The 18,494-nt window shown below is 34.5% G+C and overlaps 1 protein-coding gene across 16 annotated transcripts in view; it reads left to right on the top strand.

Annotated features, from left to right (window-relative positions):
• Positions 1–18,494, top strand: part of LOC145292016 (uncharacterized) — a 110,739-nt gene that overhangs the window by 89,123 nt on the left and 3,122 nt on the right. For all 16 annotated transcript variants that reach the window (XM_080138113.1, XM_080138104.1, XM_080138096.1 and 13 more), the window contains one exon: positions 5,804–7,337. In XM_080138113.1, coding sequence (XP_079994239.1) covers positions 5,824–7,337 — 1,514 coding nt within the window. In that variant the 5' untranslated portion in view covers positions 5,804–5,823. The remainder of the gene's footprint in view (positions 1–5,803; positions 7,338–18,494) is intronic.

Raw genomic sequence — 18,494 nt, 5'->3', positions numbered from 1 at the left:
TGGGTGCTAGTTCTGGTTGAAGTTTTTTGAATACTATAATTGGAATACCGTCAGGGCCGGTTGCTTTACTGGAATCAAGGTTTTTGATTAGCTTGGCAACATCACATACAGATATTTGTATATCACATAGTGTGTTTTCTGATACAGGAGGAAATATTGGGGGTTGGCGGCCTTGGTCGCAAAGGGTAGAATTGGCTGCAAAGTTCTTGGCAAAGAGTTTGGCTTTGTCTGATGCTGACGAGATTAACTCGGGTCCATTGATGATAGTTGGGATAGAGCACACACTTCTGTTAAGGATTCTGTTTGCAATTTGCCAAAACTGGTGGGAACCAAGCCGCTGCTCAGCTACTTTCCTTTGGAATTTTTTTGTCTAATCTTCAACCTATATAAGAATCTTCATCAGGAAAACATAATTTTTTTTTTACATAGCATGGTGTCACTTAGCATTAGATTGAGTTTTTTTTTAAGCCTGATTCCAGTGATCCTGTGTTATAGTGTGCACATGTGAGTTACTAGTGAAAGTATTTCCACTGTTTGAATGCATTAAAATTTAAAAAATCTAATCATTCAGAAGACAGTGCATGGTTTAAAAAAAATATTTATTTTTAAAAATATCTGCATTTTTTTTTTTTTTTTTACTGATCTCTGAATCATTATATTTTTCAAATTTCAATGCATTCAAACAATGAAAATATTTTACTAGTACTACTAATAATAATGCACTTTAATTCGTGACAGTTTGATTTTAAATAAGTACCAACAGATTTACTCTAGAAATTTAAAAAATGAAATATATCTGGAAAATGGCATTAAATCATCTTCCAAAAATTGAAAGAAAAGAGTGTGGCATTTGAGCTATGATCAAAGTATAATATCTGTTCAGTTTTAGGTCAGAAGATGTGAAATTCTCGACTAAAGTTTTTCTTTTTCCTTTTTTTTTTTTTTTTTTTTTTTTTTTTTTTATGTTCCAATCCAGAACATGCGATTTTTGGAGGCTGTGTTTTCTCCACATTAAAAAACCGACCTTGTGTCTAACTTTGCCCTCAGGAGGAGTTAGCAAGTATATATGGGAGGTTGTCAAAAACTCCCTCTAAAGAAACCTTCTAATAAATATGTGTTAATACAGCAGAACAATCGGCTCCTTGAGCGAAATTTCTGTTCTCAATCCAATGACAATTCACTCTGAAGAAAATATGTCATCATTTTATTTTATTTTTTATTTATTTTTTTTTTTTTTTGCGGTCTATTTTTCTAGTTCAGTGATAAAAAAAAAAAAAAAAATACAGATTTATCCCCCACCCTCATTTATTTAAATGTTGCAATAGTGTTCATCTTGGTCAATTTGAGGCAGCTTCTTCCTTGGTCTGCGGTCCTGGATATGACCATAAACTATATCCGATGGTGAGGTTCCAGCTTGCGGGTTTTGAGGAGTGTGGAGCCACCCTTTAATTGCTATTGCTCCCAGGTCCACTCTGACCCGGAGTGGTAGTACCTGTTAGGGTCCCAACTATGGGTTAAATAGAAACCGACTTTAAAAAAAAAAATATACTCTATTAAAAAATTATTCTTCAAAATATTTGGATTCGGCATTAAATAACCTAAAAAGGGTTGATATGCCGTAAAACAAAAACAGCCAACCAATCCTTGGTTTGCACCACATCTTGAATCACAGTGACCCATACATGGCAGTGTTGAACAAGGTCGTACAAGATGGCTGGTGAGCATGATTCCACCATCAAAGACCAACCACCTGACACTTCAACAAAATCCTCCTTGATGGTTGCTGTCCAAATCCTCAGCAGTTCCTTGACACACGTACTACCAAGATAGAGAGGTAAGGAGGATTACATCATGAATCAGCTCTCTCTCTCCAAGCAATAAGCCATATGTTCGACCTATCAAATATGTTGCTGTAACAGGACAGATGGCAGAAAGATAAGATTAAGAACAGTCAATTTGCAGTCAATGCAAGATATTGTCTAGGTATGTGAAAATGCCAAGGCTTTTGCGAGGGTTAAGTGGCATTGGTAACTTGAGTAAGCCGTAATTCTGTGCACTGAGGTATGTGTCATAAATTTGCCCCTATCACCTATATCCGGGGGGTTAACTACACTGCAGGGATACTTATGAGGTAGCACACATGTTTCGCTACATGCTGGTATTTGAATTATTTCCATACGTTCAGTAGAAGTGTAAAAAATGTTGAAGTGAAGTTTTGTGTCATTTAAATCATCATTATTAGACCTGAAGGTAAGTTATAATAGTTTTGAAACTATATATATTCGTTAATATAGATATTAAACCTTATTTGTGCGAAATATGAAGCCTATATGACTTTACCTTCATTGGTTTTGAGTTTACCTAAAATGTGAAGCCGTTACGAAAATTTTCAAAATTTCACTAACGCCATATCGTTAACCTACGCACTTTGTTTACAAATATTTTCCAACAACGGCAATGACGCCAAACTACGGCTGGCTAAAAAAATTCTTTTAAATTATTAAAATTTATTTCAGCATAATGAACTTTTAGGATTTAAATTATTTTACTTTCTTTTAACCAAAACATTTCTCCCCGGCAAAATGTATTTTTTTCTATTTTATCATTTTATCGAGCTGCTTTTTTTTTTCTTCCATTTTGTTACTTTGCTTTTTTTTCTATAATAAACTAATAAACAAATTTACAATTAAAACAAATACAAGAGTTATTTTTAAAATTAAAAAATAAAACTTTCATGAATATATTTTTTATTATGCACATTTTGCAAACTTTAAATTCTAAAAGTTTTAATAATTTAAAAGAAATTTTGGGTTTGTATTACTGTACACATTCGAAAAAGTTGTCAAAAAACAAATATATAACAAATAAATATTATCAAAGGCAAGATAAGTTACTTTTCTACAAAACTGGATACATTTTTTGTTTTTATTCAATGTAACATGTTTATTCAGCTCGAAAAACACGCAGTGTTTACCGTTGTATTGGAAAATTTAAAATGGCGGCCACTCTCTCTTAAACACGGTAAGTTTGGGAAAAGGTGTTATAAATAATAAACTAGACAAAATACTATTAAAAAAACACCGAATATATGCCAACTTATGTCACGGTAACATATAATGAGCGAATTTCTAACAGTATTTTGTCTAGTTTATTATTTATAACATCTTTTCTTGAACTTACCGTGTTAAAGAGAGTGTCGGGCGCCATTTTGAATTTTCCAATACATCGATAAACACTGTATTCGAGCTGAATAAAAACACGAAAAATATATCCAGTTAGGTAGAAAAGTAACTTATCTTGCCTTTGATAACATTTATTTGTTATATATTTGTTTTTTTGTTTTTTTACTTTTTCGAATCTATGTGTACAGTAATACAAACCCGAAATTTTAATTTATATGCTGAAATAAATTTTAATAATTTATATGCTAAAAGTTCATGAGAAACGTAAAAAAAAAATTATATTTATTGGTGTTTGTATGATGAGAAATAAAAAAAAAACGGTGCTTCTTCAGTTTATTTTGACATAAAAAATCAGCATTAGCAGCAGACTTCATATGCGGGGATGTAATATTGCCTTAGTAATTGACTGCATCTTCCGCCCCAGCATCCCCTTTCACCTCTTAATCTTGTAAATAATTCATTAATAAACTTTCAAAATATATTTTTCTTGTTCTCCATTCAATAAGCTCTCCAGTGATATTTGTCTTTTTGAAATCGGACAAGAAATAAGAAAGTTATGATAAAATAACTGTGAAAAATCTTGATATCGGTCACAACTTTGTTAAGGAAATCCATTGATTCTATTGTCAAAAATTAGCCTCAAATTTCAGCTTTAGAATTGTTGTAACTTTCTTATTATTTGTCCTACAGAGGTGGTTCAAGTATCATTAGAATGGTCTCTGCATACTCTTTCTGCTGAGCTCTTCCATTTTGAAATATGTTAACTTTGAATTTTTCTTTCACGTACCTATATTGTCAAAGACTTCTAGCTTTTACCGATTAGCAACCCCAATTGCTAAAGATCCGAAAGGGCTGTTGCCAGTTATGTTGTCTGGTGCAACCAAATCAGACTGTCTTAAGATATTGACTTCTTTACTTAAAATGCACTCAATATTGAAAGTAGTCACGAAAAAGAATAAAAAATGGTACCAGAAACCCAAATAATTTATAAGCATCAATTTCACTCAAATATTAAATACAGTTTTTTTAAAAAATTGGAAAAATAAGTTATCAAATATAAAGACTGTTATTTAACATTTCCCTGAATGAAAACGTGCTACCTAAATACACACATTACTCAAAGAGTGTGAGCCTCCTGATATCCAACTGTAAGGTTCTGCTATTATACAACCCGACACAATGGAGTGTGTAAATATCTCCAATGGGTGATCTGTAAAAAGGTTGAATATCGAACGCAACAGTAAGTCGTGATAACATGTTTACCGGAAAGAACAGTTGGAAATAAGTCATACACCATCCACTATGACTATCCAATTCCTACAGCTACGTATCCATAAAACCTGACATGGTAATATGGGACAAGGAGAAAGAAGCAACCTTAGAAGTTAGTGACCCCAACAATGCTGGGTTAGCGGAGAGGGAAAAGATAATAAAATACCAAATTACTTATGTACAACATGAAAAGAAACTGGAATCTTGGGAAGATCTCTATCATTCCAGTAATTATAGGAGCAGCTGGACCCATGAAAAAAAATTTTAAAAACCTACCTAGCAAATATACTCGGTGGGTCAAGTGCAAGAGAGATTCAAACAATTGCACTTAAACGGAGGTTAGAATCTTAAAAAGATCTCTCGGTTGGAATATCTGAGTTAGCGGATGAATAGTTGGCATCCAGTAGGATGTTCCATCTCCAGCTTGAACAAATTGATGAGAAAAAAAAAATATTGTCTGAAAGGATTTTTGCACAATGGTCAGCCATAATTCTGACCCAACATTGCCTAAGTTTAAATTAAAGAAATCCAAGAAAATTACAAGTAATGCTGTGATAAGCAGAGAATACCTGGTGTTAATTTAGAGTTTTAATTGCTCTATTAAGGCTTGAAAATCAAATTTACTCCATTTCAGCCATGGATAGATGGAATGGTGATGGATTTGCATTTGTTCTGCAATATGAACAGATCTGTGTTGTAATAACTGTTATATCACTTCTGTCATGGTTGGCAACTAAACTGGCCTCTACATCTGATTTACCTTCCACAAAAGCAAAGATAGGATATTAATATTTTTAATGTGGGGGTTAATCAGTATTAGAAGAGTAGAACTTGGGTTTACTTTCGGCAGTCTCGTAACTCTCACTTATATTGTCCTTTAGTTCTTACTTTCTGTGAGTAATATTTCTGACAAAGTGGGAAGAATTGCTGTTTTTTGGAGTCAGAATCTATCCATCTAACACTTAATTTTTGATCTTAAAGTAGTATTTTTCTATTTTTTATTTTTTCTTTAATACAAGTTTATGTTCAGTAGCTTTGTCTTGTCGGAGTTGATTTCCATAACAATTTTTTTTAATTAAAAAAAAAAAAGAAAGAAAATTGTTCCAGTCAAGAAGGATTTCTCCTCTTCAGACTAAGGATAGAACAGATAATACACTTTGGTCCCGAAAACCGAGTGGTTGTGTTTTAGTTTAGAATAATATAAATATGATATAATATTCAAGATTCCTATTTTGAACACAAATTATGGTTTGAGCTTTAAACCCCCAAAATGTATTTTGTCTGCTTGATGTTATCATGGTTGTATTTTTAACTGTTTGTAATATTAAATCTCGATATTCTCTTTTTAGGTAAAAAATACTCATTGCTGATGATTTCAGAGCATCTACCTTTCAATGATACAAAATCTTCCATCATGGCTGCCATTGTTGAAAATGCAGAGAATGGACAGATGGTTACTGACCATGCGTATTTACAGTCTTCCAAATCCGATGGCATTCAGTCGTTAGAATGTGTGTCGGACTCCTCTCTTACTTTGAGTAAGGTAGTAGATTTGGGCCAGGGCTCAAAAGTTAATGGTCTGTCTTGCGTGAATGAAACTCTACAGCGACAAAAGACAGACGCTAATACTCAGGGCCCATGGGATGCTAAAATAGATAGCCAAGAATCGCTGGTCAATTCAGGAGTCATAAAAACTGAAACTGATTTAATGGAGACGTCGGAACCTAAAGAAAGTCTTGCAGGTGAAGTGCATCCTGAGTTAAAATGTAATGAATCCAAGCTAGACACTAATCCATCGTCTCCGGTTAGATTTACTTTGTGTGTACAAGTAGTTGAGGAAAAGGTCAAACCCCAAGTGCCTTTTGACCCTAAATCTGACAGTTCTTCGTCTTTGGAAAATGTTGGAAGCAAGCCGTTGCCATGTAATGCTAAAGAAGTCAAAGACTCTTTGGTTTCTTTGCAGACTTCAAAGAAAGAATCACAAGATACAATAAAGTCTGAAACAAAAGAATCTCAAATCACTGACAAAAAAAGAAACAATAAAGAAACTGTGCTAATCTCAGCAGATAAAAGTTCCACCATAACTTCTACATTAGAAGATAAAGATTTGCAGTCAAATTTTAATGACAAAAAACTTTGCAAAACAGAGGAAACCATTTCTGTAAATATCAACAACATGGATAATGTAAACCTTCCAGAGGAAAAGATGTCTTCAAAATCGGAACCAGACAGCAATGTAAAGCCGGAAAGCAATTCGGCCAAAATAATTGAGAAAGCTGAAGAAAAACATCCAGACAAAAACAATTCTATGAATTGTACAGAGAATTTAAAATCCCAAACACTTATTGGTTTCTTGCCTGCATGTCCAGCCGACAAAAAGGATAGTGGAGCATCAAATATTCCCGAATTGCTTGCGCATTGTTCACCATGTCGAGTCGTCATTCAAGATTTCTTTAAGGAGCTCAACATCGACTTGCTTGAGTTGTCGCGTAACTTCCCTGTCCAACATGCTCACAAAAGAAAACGATTGAGTAAATCTAAGTCTGCCCCCGGTGAGTCTCATGACGGGGAGCAGATCAAAAACCATTCTCTTAACGGAACGAAACAGGCAAAATGCTACACAGAAAACAGCAAAAGAAGAAAAAAGCATCCGTCGAAAGAAGATTTGAATAAAATAGCAGAAGCTGAAGACAAAGAAGAAAATCTTCCCTTGATTTCGATACGTAATAATATCAATCAGAATGGCAATGCTGCTGAAGATACGACAAAACTAAAATCAGGCAAAGGCAAATCATCTGGTTCCTGTGAAAGTAAGATGATAGTGGATGAAGAATGCACACCAACGAAGGGAGGTAATTCAGATGAAGTTACAACTGCAAAAAGGTCAGTATTTAAAATTTTCCACTTTCTATATATGCTTTCTTTTATACACATGTTCAGTTTTAGCAAATAGTCATCATCATATTTGGCTTAACATCTGTTTTATATTCTAGCATGTGTTGGACAGCTTTTAAAAATTAATTTCCAAACTATCTCTGGCCAGGTCTTTATTTATTCCTTTTTCTCCAAGTCCATCCGCATCACTTCTTTACATGTTTTCTTCGGCTTTCCCCTGCAAACTGACTTTGATGCATCAACTGTTTTAGATCTGCTAACCCCAAAACTCGCATTCTTTAAACGTGATCATATATCCAAGGTTTCCTTTTCTGTACACATTTCCCTATCTTGCCCAGATTTAATCTTCCTCCGAGGTGATCAGACCTGAGCTTGTCTTTAATCCTCACATTATACATCCATTGTATTATTCTCATATGATTTATGGTTATGGAAGTCTAAGTTCATTTTTTTTTTTTTTTGTTTCAATCCAAAGTGTTCCATTTAGGGAGAAACATGATTTTCCCTACATGGACATTTATAAAAATAATGCATATTTTATTAAATATTAAAAAATAAAATAATCTTTACCTGTCTCCTTGGAGCAGATTTGACAGAAAGTCAGTTTTTAATGTAGGGAAAATCCAGCTCTCCAAAAAGAGGCACTGCGGATTGGTATGAAAACAAAAATTACCTCAATCTAGAAGGATTTCTCAGTCATTGATCAAGGCGAGAAAAGATGAAGTGTAGTTTTACATCAGATACTTTACTTTGCTTCTAGCAAAAAGGTGAATGACAGTTTTAAAAAATATTTGCTGTGTATTTTTTTAACAAAGTTTTATATATATTAAATTATTTATAAAAATAAAATAATTATCCCTCGTTTGTATGCTAAAAGGTTTTGTTTAAATAATCTTTAAACAATTTTGTATTAAAAAAAAAAAAAAATATGCCCTGCATTAAAAAAGAAATCTTGCTAGTGAAAAAACGAACAACTTGACCCCTTTGTTTACAGAATGTTAAGATATAATCAAAAGCTGTCTCACTTGTTTCTCTTGTTGGCTGGGGTCTTTATACTGTGCATGGTCCAAAAACTGTAAATAAAACCCCCTTGTTTAAATAGTAACAAAAAAAAAAATTTATGAAAATTTCTTATAGAAGTACATATTGTTTTGTTTATTTTATGAGGAAAAGTTTAAAAATTCAGTATAAGGTAAATATTTGCACTTGCTGTTTTATATTTCTATCTCTACTTATATATATATATATATATATATATATATATATATATATATATATATATATAAGGCACTTTGTGTGTATGAGTTCGTTCCCTATGGACTCCAAAATGGCTGGAGCGATTTTTTTAATTTTTTTTTTTTTAATTTCACACAAATTACTTTGTGTTCTGAAGTGTTCTTAGATAATTTTTATATCGGAATACTTTTGATAAGTACTGAAAATCGAGAATAAAAGAAATCCCATTAAAGAAAGGACAGTCAAATTTTAATCAAAGTTAACACTTTTATGCTTCACAACTGCATTTGAGAAGTTTTATCACCACACCAGCAGAATGGCTCGGCATATAAAATCAACAATAGGTTCTTTGATAAGACAGGAGCATGGTTGAAGTGCATGTTTCTGTTGAGAGCACAATTAAACCATGATACTGAATTTTTTGCATTTTAAACTTTAATTTAAGTCATTATATAAAAATCATTCCATAAAATCAATGGCAATGCTGGCTACAATGAATTATGGATTGCAGGGAGTCATATGAGTGTCCTCCTGCTTCACCGCAGTGAGTTCCCAACTAGAGCAGACACTCGATCAATTTGATTGACAAATGGACGGTTTCATTGATGTCAATAAAAATATTAGAAGTGTGGAACATTTGTTGATCCTCATTGAATCATGAACAACGTCAGGTCTCCTTGCTAGTGTTTCAATAAAAAAGATTCCACTTGATAAAAACCAAATTTGTTAATGTTAACATTTCGAGTTACCTCCCCTTTGCAATTACATGAAATAATCACTTATACATATCTTTTCTATAATATAGTTGAAGTTTCTATTTGTTCATGAACTCTTGGTAGGGTTTTGGAGAGAACCCCCCCCCCCCCCCAAGGACCATATATATTCTGAAAGTGTCTTACTCCAGGTACCTGGATAAGTATATATCATTTTAAGTAGATTTATTGCTGATTACGTGATGCCTCCCTAGTGGCCAACACAAACGATTCCACTCCAAGCTATTTTATAGCCTTCTAAAGTATCTCTTTATTTAGCTGGATTCTCTATGTTAAAAATCAACTTTGCCATATCCAATTTTTAGTGAAGAAATCAGGGTTACAAATATAAATATTATGTTTATATTCAAACTTATCGAGATAATGAAAAGCTCATCATGCTACATAAAGCAAGTAAAGAAAGAAAATTGCTGATGAAAATAAAAATTGGATAAATTACAATATTTATTAATCTATGAAATATTCAAACAAGGAATCCAAATAAATATACTAACCAGTAATATATTTTTACTAATTTTTATCCTCTGATGAAAAGGGCCTATCTTTAAAATCCCATGGTTTAAGGATTTTTATTTATTTTAATTCCTTATTTAAATATTTGGTGGATTAATAAATATTATAATTTAATCAATTTTTATTCTCATCGTTAATTTTCTTGTTTGTGTTACATCCTCCCTTGGGGTCCTATTTGTAAATATTCCAGGAAATCAGAAATAATCTGTATGTTAAGAGGGTCATTGACAGGCATAAGCGCTAGACAACACTTCGACCTACCTTGCTGTCAAAATTTTAATAACACAAGTTTTTACTATTTTAACTTGGAAATGTTGCCTATAAGCTTTGGGGGTGGGGGTGTTACATCAATTATCGGTGCATTTAAACAGTTTGCATGAAATGTAGATGTGCACACTAAAGTCGATTCATTCAAGGAATTTTATAATTTCTCTTTTTTCCTATGTTACCACTTGCTTGTTGATAATGGAATCCCAAAATCATCCAACAGGTGTGGACTGAACGGGATCTTAACAGAAATTGACTGACTGACTCGTGCCCCAAAATAATAGCTGGTTTTATCTTTAGCGCTAGAGTTGGTTAGATTTTTTTAATCCAACCTGATTGGCCACTGGTCTTCCTTCATTAAAATACTCTGCTGTTACCTATTTTGGGTGATAACGATCTTGGATCGGATCATGATATATATATATATACACACACACACATGTGTAAGGATATATATTCTTTGAATACTGGAGATTACTACATCCACTGTGTTTATCCAGGTTTCATTCATCTGAATATCCTGAAATTAGAAAAAGATTTTGGCTTGTGATTTCTCCAGATATAGTCTTTATTTAAGGCCTTTCCATATTAAACCATCTGTCTGAAGAAATAACAGTCCAGAAATATTCCTAATTCCAAAAATAACCCAACAGACAAAATAATATTATCTCTTGCATGAGGACTTGGATGGACAATCTATTAACATGAGGCATATATATATATATATATATATAAAACAATTTTCAACTTTTTTTATATCCTTTTCTTCAACCTGACATGAGAAGTGTAGCTTGCATAATAGGACATTTTTAAGGGAATGATTTTTGGAATCCAAGGTGAAATTTAAGGCAATCATTTATTTAAAAAAAATTTTATTTATTTATTGGTCCACTGACTTAGTCAGATTTAGACTTTAGAATTCATCCTTTTTTTTTTTTAAATTACATTTTCACCCCAAACAAGGCATATTGCCACTGTGTTGTATCAGGGACATGGGCATCAGGGGTACTGTGTAGGGAGTTGGGCAGCAAGATGTCGGTTTACATTGCACTTGAACTTCTGCATGTCAGTACAGTTGGGGAAGCAGGGACCCGGTAGGGAATTTCAAAGTTTAGCTGTCCTGGAGTAGAAGGCTCTCCTACATCTAGGGATCTCTACTGTGAAGGGGTGGGTTTAGCTGCTTGTCTGATTTGTTGAGGGTGTTCACGTCGTGGGGGCACACGTGCTTGCAGTTCGTCAGAGCATTCACCGTTAAAGTACTTGTAGAACAGGCAGAGGGATGCAACATTTCATCGATGGGACAAAGGCTGAAGTTTAAATGCCAGTTCAGGATCTATCAGATTGGCGACTCTTTTTTTAACCTTGTCTAGGAGCGAGAGAGACTAGTAGCAGATGCACCAGCCCAAATATGACAACAATACTCCATACATGGGCGAATGGTGGCCTTATAGAGGTATAGGATACTTTCGGGCATTAGTATCTTTCTAGCACGGTAGAGAGAACCTACCTTCTTCGCAGCGGTCCTGGCGATACTCTCAATGTAATTGTTCCAACTCGTGTTTCCTGAGAGCGTTAGGCTGAGGAGTTTAAAGGATGTACTTTCAGATAAAGTGTCATTGGCCATTGCTATTGGTGGTAGAGAAGGTTTCTTGTAATTATTGAAGGAAACGAGTTTTGTCTTGGCAGTATTGAATGTGACCATCCATTTATGTCCCCATTCCACTACAGATTGGATGTCATCCTCTAGTGCTTCTGCCATTTCTTTAGATATGTGTTCATTTGTTTTCCTGTCGTGTCTGTTATAGAGTGTGGTGTCGTCAGCATATATACCCATCTCACAGGAGATTTTGTCAGGGAGGTCATTTATGAATATTAGAAATAACAGAGGTCCCAGGATAGACCCATGAGAGACTCACGCATTTATATCATTGTTTAGATGTAGGATCGTCGAGGACAACCTGGATTTTTCTCTTATCTAAGAAGGATTTAATTATGTTAAGTATTTTCCCAGTGATACCGTATGATCTAATTTTCCTGAGAAGACCTTCATGCCATACCCTGTCAAAAGCTTTGATATATCTAGAGCTACTGCTCTACCCTCCCCTGTTTTGTCAAGTGAATGGTATATGCGCTCAGAGATTACAATTAGGATTACGTGGAATGGGCTTACCTAAATCCATATTGTTGGTCAGTCAGAAGTTTAGCATCTGTAAGGTGATGGACTAGAGCTTGGTTAATTATGGACTCAAGTATTTTGGCAAAAAGTGGGAGGAGGCTAATGGGGCGGTAATTTACTGGGTCAGTTATTTCGTCAGAATTCTTGAAAACTGGTACCACAGAAGCAGTTTTCCAATAGGCAGGAAAGCAAGAGTCATTAAAGCATTTGTTTGGAAAGAACCAGAGCTACTTCGGCGAAGCACTTTTTTAATAGCACAGCCAGGATGAGATCAGGTCCACATGCTTTTGAAGTGTCAAGATTTTTTATGATAGCATGCACCTGAGAAGGGGTGATTTTCAGATCGTCTAGTGTGGCGTCTGTCTGCAAAGGAAAGTCAGGCAGGGGGTGGTTGGCAGGGTCCAGTGTGGAGTTGGAGGCAACCCGACTGGCAAGCATGTTAGCCTTCTCAGTTGCAGAGCAAACAACCTCATGATTGTTGGATAGTGGGGGGATTGATGATTGCTCATTATTTACTACACTGTTGTAGATTTTCCAGAAGTCGCGGTTCCCTAATTTCTGTGCTTCAATGCGTTTTTTGGTGGTTTCAGTAAATTCTCTCTTAGCTGTTGCTATTTATTTCTTAACGCTACTTCTGGCTTCTATATACTTCTGCCTGTTTGAACTGGACATGTCAGTTAAATCTGTGGTATGCATGCTGCCTTTGCACGATGGCAGCTGCACAAGTAGAAGTAAACCATTGGGGAGAGTGGGGCTTGCTATAAAATTTCCGTGTGCGAACATGTGCTTTATTTGCTGTTTTGAACCATTCAATGGTTTCATTTGCGCACTGTTCAGCAGGAAGTGAAAAAATATTTTGCCATGGGACGTCCCTGATGAGATCCCTGATGGCTTCCCAGTCAGTCTTTTTATAATATCTCGTCGTTTTGAGCAGTGGCTCTTCAGTTTTGGCTCTAAAGTTTAGGGCTATTTCAGCTATTACCACTGCATGATCGGCGTTCCCAAGTGGGCTTTGGACATTAGTTACACAGTCATCGGGAGCCGTGGTCAGAAACAGATCTAGAAGTGATGCGTGTTGTTCTTGCTGGTCTGGGAAACGGGTTGGAAACGTAACCATCTGTGATAGGGAAGGAGATATAGAGAAGTTATATGTAGCTGCGTCTCCGTGAGTAGAAAATCCAAGCCAGTTGCTGTGGTGGACATTGAAGTCACCAAGTACATGCACTTGTGCGCGAGTGTCGAGGCAAAGTGCTGTATCTATGCTGTCAGAGACTTTGTTTATTAGGGTACAGTCCTGGGTCGTTCATCTGTTTGTTCCAAAAATTCTCAATGACTAATTACATTTTTCTGAAATTTTGCATGAAGTTACAACTAGGCGGAGGAAATGTAACATTATTGAATTTTTTATAAAAATTTTAGTTATGTTCCCAGGGAGTCGAATGGGATCAAAATGGCCCAAAATAGTACTTTTCAGGACGTAAAATATTTTCCATATTTTTAAAAATATTTTAACTTTTGCTAATAATTATCCAAAAGCAAGACCACATGGATATACATCTGGAAACATAATATTTTATCTTGGGAAAATTTTGGTTTCTTTCCCAGGGGATCAAAAGTGGTCAAAAATGTTTGGGGGTTTTTTTGTTTGTTTTTTTTATCCCAAAATGGACAAAAATAGCGCATTTTGGAACATAGAATCTTTTCCAATTATTAGATTTTACTAAAAATTAACCAAAAGCAAGACCATATAGATATACATCTGGAAACGTAATATTTGATGATGGGAAAATTCTCGTTGAGTCCGTAAGAGGTCAAAAGCAGGCAAAATCAATAAAAATAGCACTTTTTGATACATAGAATATTTTCCGACCATTAGATTTTGCTGAGAATTACCCAAAAGCAAGACCACATGGACATTTATCTGGAAATGTAATATTTAACCCTGGAAAAATTTTGGTTTCGTCCCTAGAGTGTAAAAAACTGGATTTTTTAAAATCAAAATGAAAATTTCTGGTTTATTTTTTTTCTGTCTCAGATAAAATTTTTAGGTTATTTCCCTTTGACTGTTTTTATTTATTTTTAAATATTATTCCTATTTACTTGCCTTCCGACCAGAATAGAGTTAGACACAAGGATGGTTATTACTGTGAGGAAAATCTATCTCCCCAAAAAGGGGCATTCTGGACAGGAACAAAAATAAAAATTGCCTCAGTCTAGAAGGATATTATCCCTTGGTTGAATTTGAATGAAAATTATTTTTTTGGTACTTATGCATTATATGGACGGCGCCATTGTTAGGGGCAATAACTCCAATAAGTTACAAAATACCCCCCTCCCATGTTACCTAATAGGTTTCTTAATAACGTTAAAAAAGAGCATCACGCTTAAACTTTACATTTACCAAAAAAGTCATTGAATTGTTTTCTTGTTTAAATTTAATAAAACAAAATTTCTTTTTGATCAAATAACACACAAAATAAATAGAAAATAAATAACATCAAAATACTTGAAAAAAAGTTATCGTGTAAAAATGTACCAAAATATAATTGTAAAAACATTTATTGAAAAAATACATTTTTTTGTATTAAAGCAACATTACTTGGCATTTTGGCTAAGAGCAAAATGTAGTATCTGTTCTGATACTACACATCCTCTTTTCTATCCTCAGTCAGTGGAGGAGAAATCCTTCTAGACTGAGGCAATTTTTATCTTTGTTCCTTTCCCCATATTAAAAACCGACCTTGTGTCTAACTCTGCCCTTGAGGAACAATAGATTTTTTTTTTTCAAACAATTTAACAGAAACTCATCGTGAGAAAATAGAATTTTAATAAAAATTAAAGCAACATTGGATCTTTCTTTTTTCTTTTTTTTTTTTTTTTCCAACAATTTAAGGGAAAGAAGTTGCCGTAAGAGAAAAATAGAATTTTAATAAAAAATTGTTTGAATTTAAGTAAAACTGTAATAAAATATAGTTTTAATTATTGTCACGGTTGAATAAGGTTGAAAAGTTACACCCCCAATTGATCGTTCAATGAAACCCAATAAAACAAAATGGCTCCGCCTGTGTAATGCATAAGTACCTCACTGTTGAATTAGATTGAAAAGTTATGTTCCCTATCGGTTGTTCAATGAAACCCAACAAAACAAAATATTCCCACCGCTATAATGCATAAGTGCCTTATATTTTGATACAATAAATGTTTTTTATAATTTTATTTTGATAAAATAAATGTTATTTCATACTTTTGCATTTAACGACCCATGCTATTTGTTAAATAGCATTTACAAGTTAATTCAGGTTTTATATAATTTTTATTAAATTGTTTTCTTAGTCTGGCAACTGTGTATCTCAGCCCGTGTCATACATAAGTGCCAAACCTGCTATAACTTACTCTTTCTAAGTTATTATTTTTTTTATTATTATTATTACAAACATGGTTTAAGTAGAGATAATTTGTTTGGAAAAAATGCCAAAATCATTTCACTCTAAAGAATTTATGTGACTGAAATAAGAATTAATGCGGCAATCTGTCAAATTATTCATTTTTTTTCGTCTAATAACAAAAATTATCAGCATTACTCGGTTTTCTAAAGTTTTAAAATTTATTTCTTTTTCATTTGAACAAAATTTCTATAAATTTGATGCATTCTGGTTAGAAAAATTGTTTTAAATTATTTTGAGATGAGGATTGGTATTAATTTTCATTGTTTGGATTATCATTCTCATCTTGGTAGTTGTTTTCACAATAGAATCTTTTCCCACCCTTAGATTTTGCTAAAAATGACCCAAAAGCAAGACCATATGAATATGCTTCTGGAAACGTAATATTTTACCCTGGGAAAATTGTGGGGCTTGAGCCCAGTGCGTTTTAAGAGTAAAAAACACCCTTTTTGGGACTCGTTTTTATTTTTCTCCAAAAATTTATACCTGTGTCTAAATAAGGGTTTTGACTGGTACTAAATTCAAATTAATGCGCCGTTTGTCATGAAACAGTGTCATTTGTCCATTTTGCCCTAATGTTTTACATAAGGCCAGGGGTTTAAATGGGGAAAATAGCCGAAATCAGTCAGGAGACCATATAGTTTTTGGCTTGTTTTTTTTTTTTTATATTGATAAAGGAAAAAAAAAGAAATTGAAATATATTACAAACAAAAATATTTATGTCCATAACATTTCAAGAATGTAACAACAAATAATTAAATAAAATGTCTTTTTTCAACTACAATAAATAAAATAAAAAATGTGTATATTTTTCTTGCATGAGTTGAAACTTTGATAATACTTCCTAACCAACTACCAATTATCAGCAGAGCATGGGGTTTACAAGTGATTAGAGACTACAAAGGTGGTTTCAGAAGTTATAATAAAAGCCTTAAAAATGGAGGAGATAGAGAATGACTATACTTGCTTAACAATGGATGCAATTCTTGAAAAAATAAATAAATAAAAAGCATAGACGAAAGTTGTATAAATGTATTCCACTACTTCACAAGATTTCCAGCTACGGTATAACTCTACTTCACAAGATTTCCAGCTACGGTATAACTCTACTTCACAAGATTTCCAGCTACGGTATAACTCTACTTCACAAGATTTCCAGCTACGGTATAACTCTACTTCACAAGATTTCCAGCTACGGTATAACTCTACTTCACAAGATTTCCAGCTACGGTATAACTCTACTTCACAAGATTTCCAGCTACGGTATAACTCTACTTCACAAGATTTCCAGCTACGGTATAACTCTACTTCACAAGATTTCCAGCTACGGTATAACTCTACTTCACAAGATTTCCAGCTACGGTATAACTCTACTTCACAAGATTTCCAGCTACGGTATAACTCTACTTCACAAGATTTCCAGCTACGGTATAACTCTACTTCACAAGATTTCCAGCTACGGTATAACTCTACTTCACAAGATTTCCAGCTATGGTATAACTCTACTTCACAAGATTTCCAGCTACGGTATAACTCTACTTCACAAGATTTCCAGCTACGGTATAACTCTACTTCACAAGATTTCCAGCTACGGTATAACTCTACTTCACAAGATTTCCAGCTCAATCATTAAATCATTAGGCTCATAAGAGTAGTGGTAGATGGACAAAAATCAGAGGCCTGCAATATAAATGCTGGAGTCCCTCAGGGGTCAATCCTGGGCCCAACTCTCTTCCTGATCTACATCTACATCAATGACCTCCCTAAACACATACTTAAATCATTCGTTGACATCTATACTGATGACACGACCATCTACAGCAACACATCAAAGGCTGTAAACGACAAAGTTCTCTCTGATTCTCTCTCCTCTGATCTCGAGCGCGTGGTTCAGTGGGAGAAAATGTGGCTGGTTACCTTTTAATGCATCCAAAACCAAACTCCTATCCTTACATCATCAACGCTCTGATTCCCATCTGGCATCAATTGTGATGGATGGCTCTCGTCTGGGTGAGGCCCCGTGTTTTGACAAGCTTCTGGGTTTGACTTTTACTCTTGATCTGAAATGGAACACATACATCAAGTCTGTTGCCAAGGTCGCTGGAAAGATGGTGGGATCCTTCTACCGCTCCAGAAGATATCTCACTACTGATGCAATTCTCTATCTATATAAAAGCCAAGTACGTCCAAGGATGGAATACTGTTGTCATATCTGGGCAGGAGCTGCTAAAAACAGCCTACCCTGCCTTGACAGAGTACAAAATAGACTTTGTGGCTTAGTGGGAGATGCCCTTTTCTCTACCCTGCAACCTCTCTCCCACAGAAGAGACGTTGCAAGCCTATCCTTGTTTTATCGTTATTTCCATGGCAGGTGCTCGTCTGAACTCCAATCTCTGGTCCCTCCTCGCCAATCTTTCACGAAAAACACCCATCTAGCTGAATCCACTGAAAAATTTCCCCCACTGTTTATCTGTGCCTAAATCAAAACGCGGATTCCATGAACAAAGCTTCTTTCTTAGAACTGCACGCCTGTGGAACTCTGTTCCGTCTGCCTGCTTCCCACAGGACTACAACTTGGATGTCTTCAAGTCCAATGTTAACAAATTCCTAATGAACCGCCCCTTTAAGTAAATGCTTAATCAAATCTCCACACTAACGTAATGTACTTGCAATAACCCTTATCCCTGAGTGGCTTCCGGGCCTTGATAAGTGGTGATCTTATGTTTTAGGTAAAATA

This window comes from Euprymna scolopes, chromosome 2 (genome assembly GCF_053919585.1).
Source record: "Euprymna scolopes isolate OS-2025 chromosome 2, ASM5391958v1, whole genome shotgun sequence".
NCBI classification, from domain to species: domain Eukaryota; kingdom Metazoa; phylum Mollusca; class Cephalopoda; order Sepiida; family Sepiolidae; genus Euprymna; species Euprymna scolopes.
This window is presented reverse-complemented; position numbering and strand designations above follow the sequence as displayed.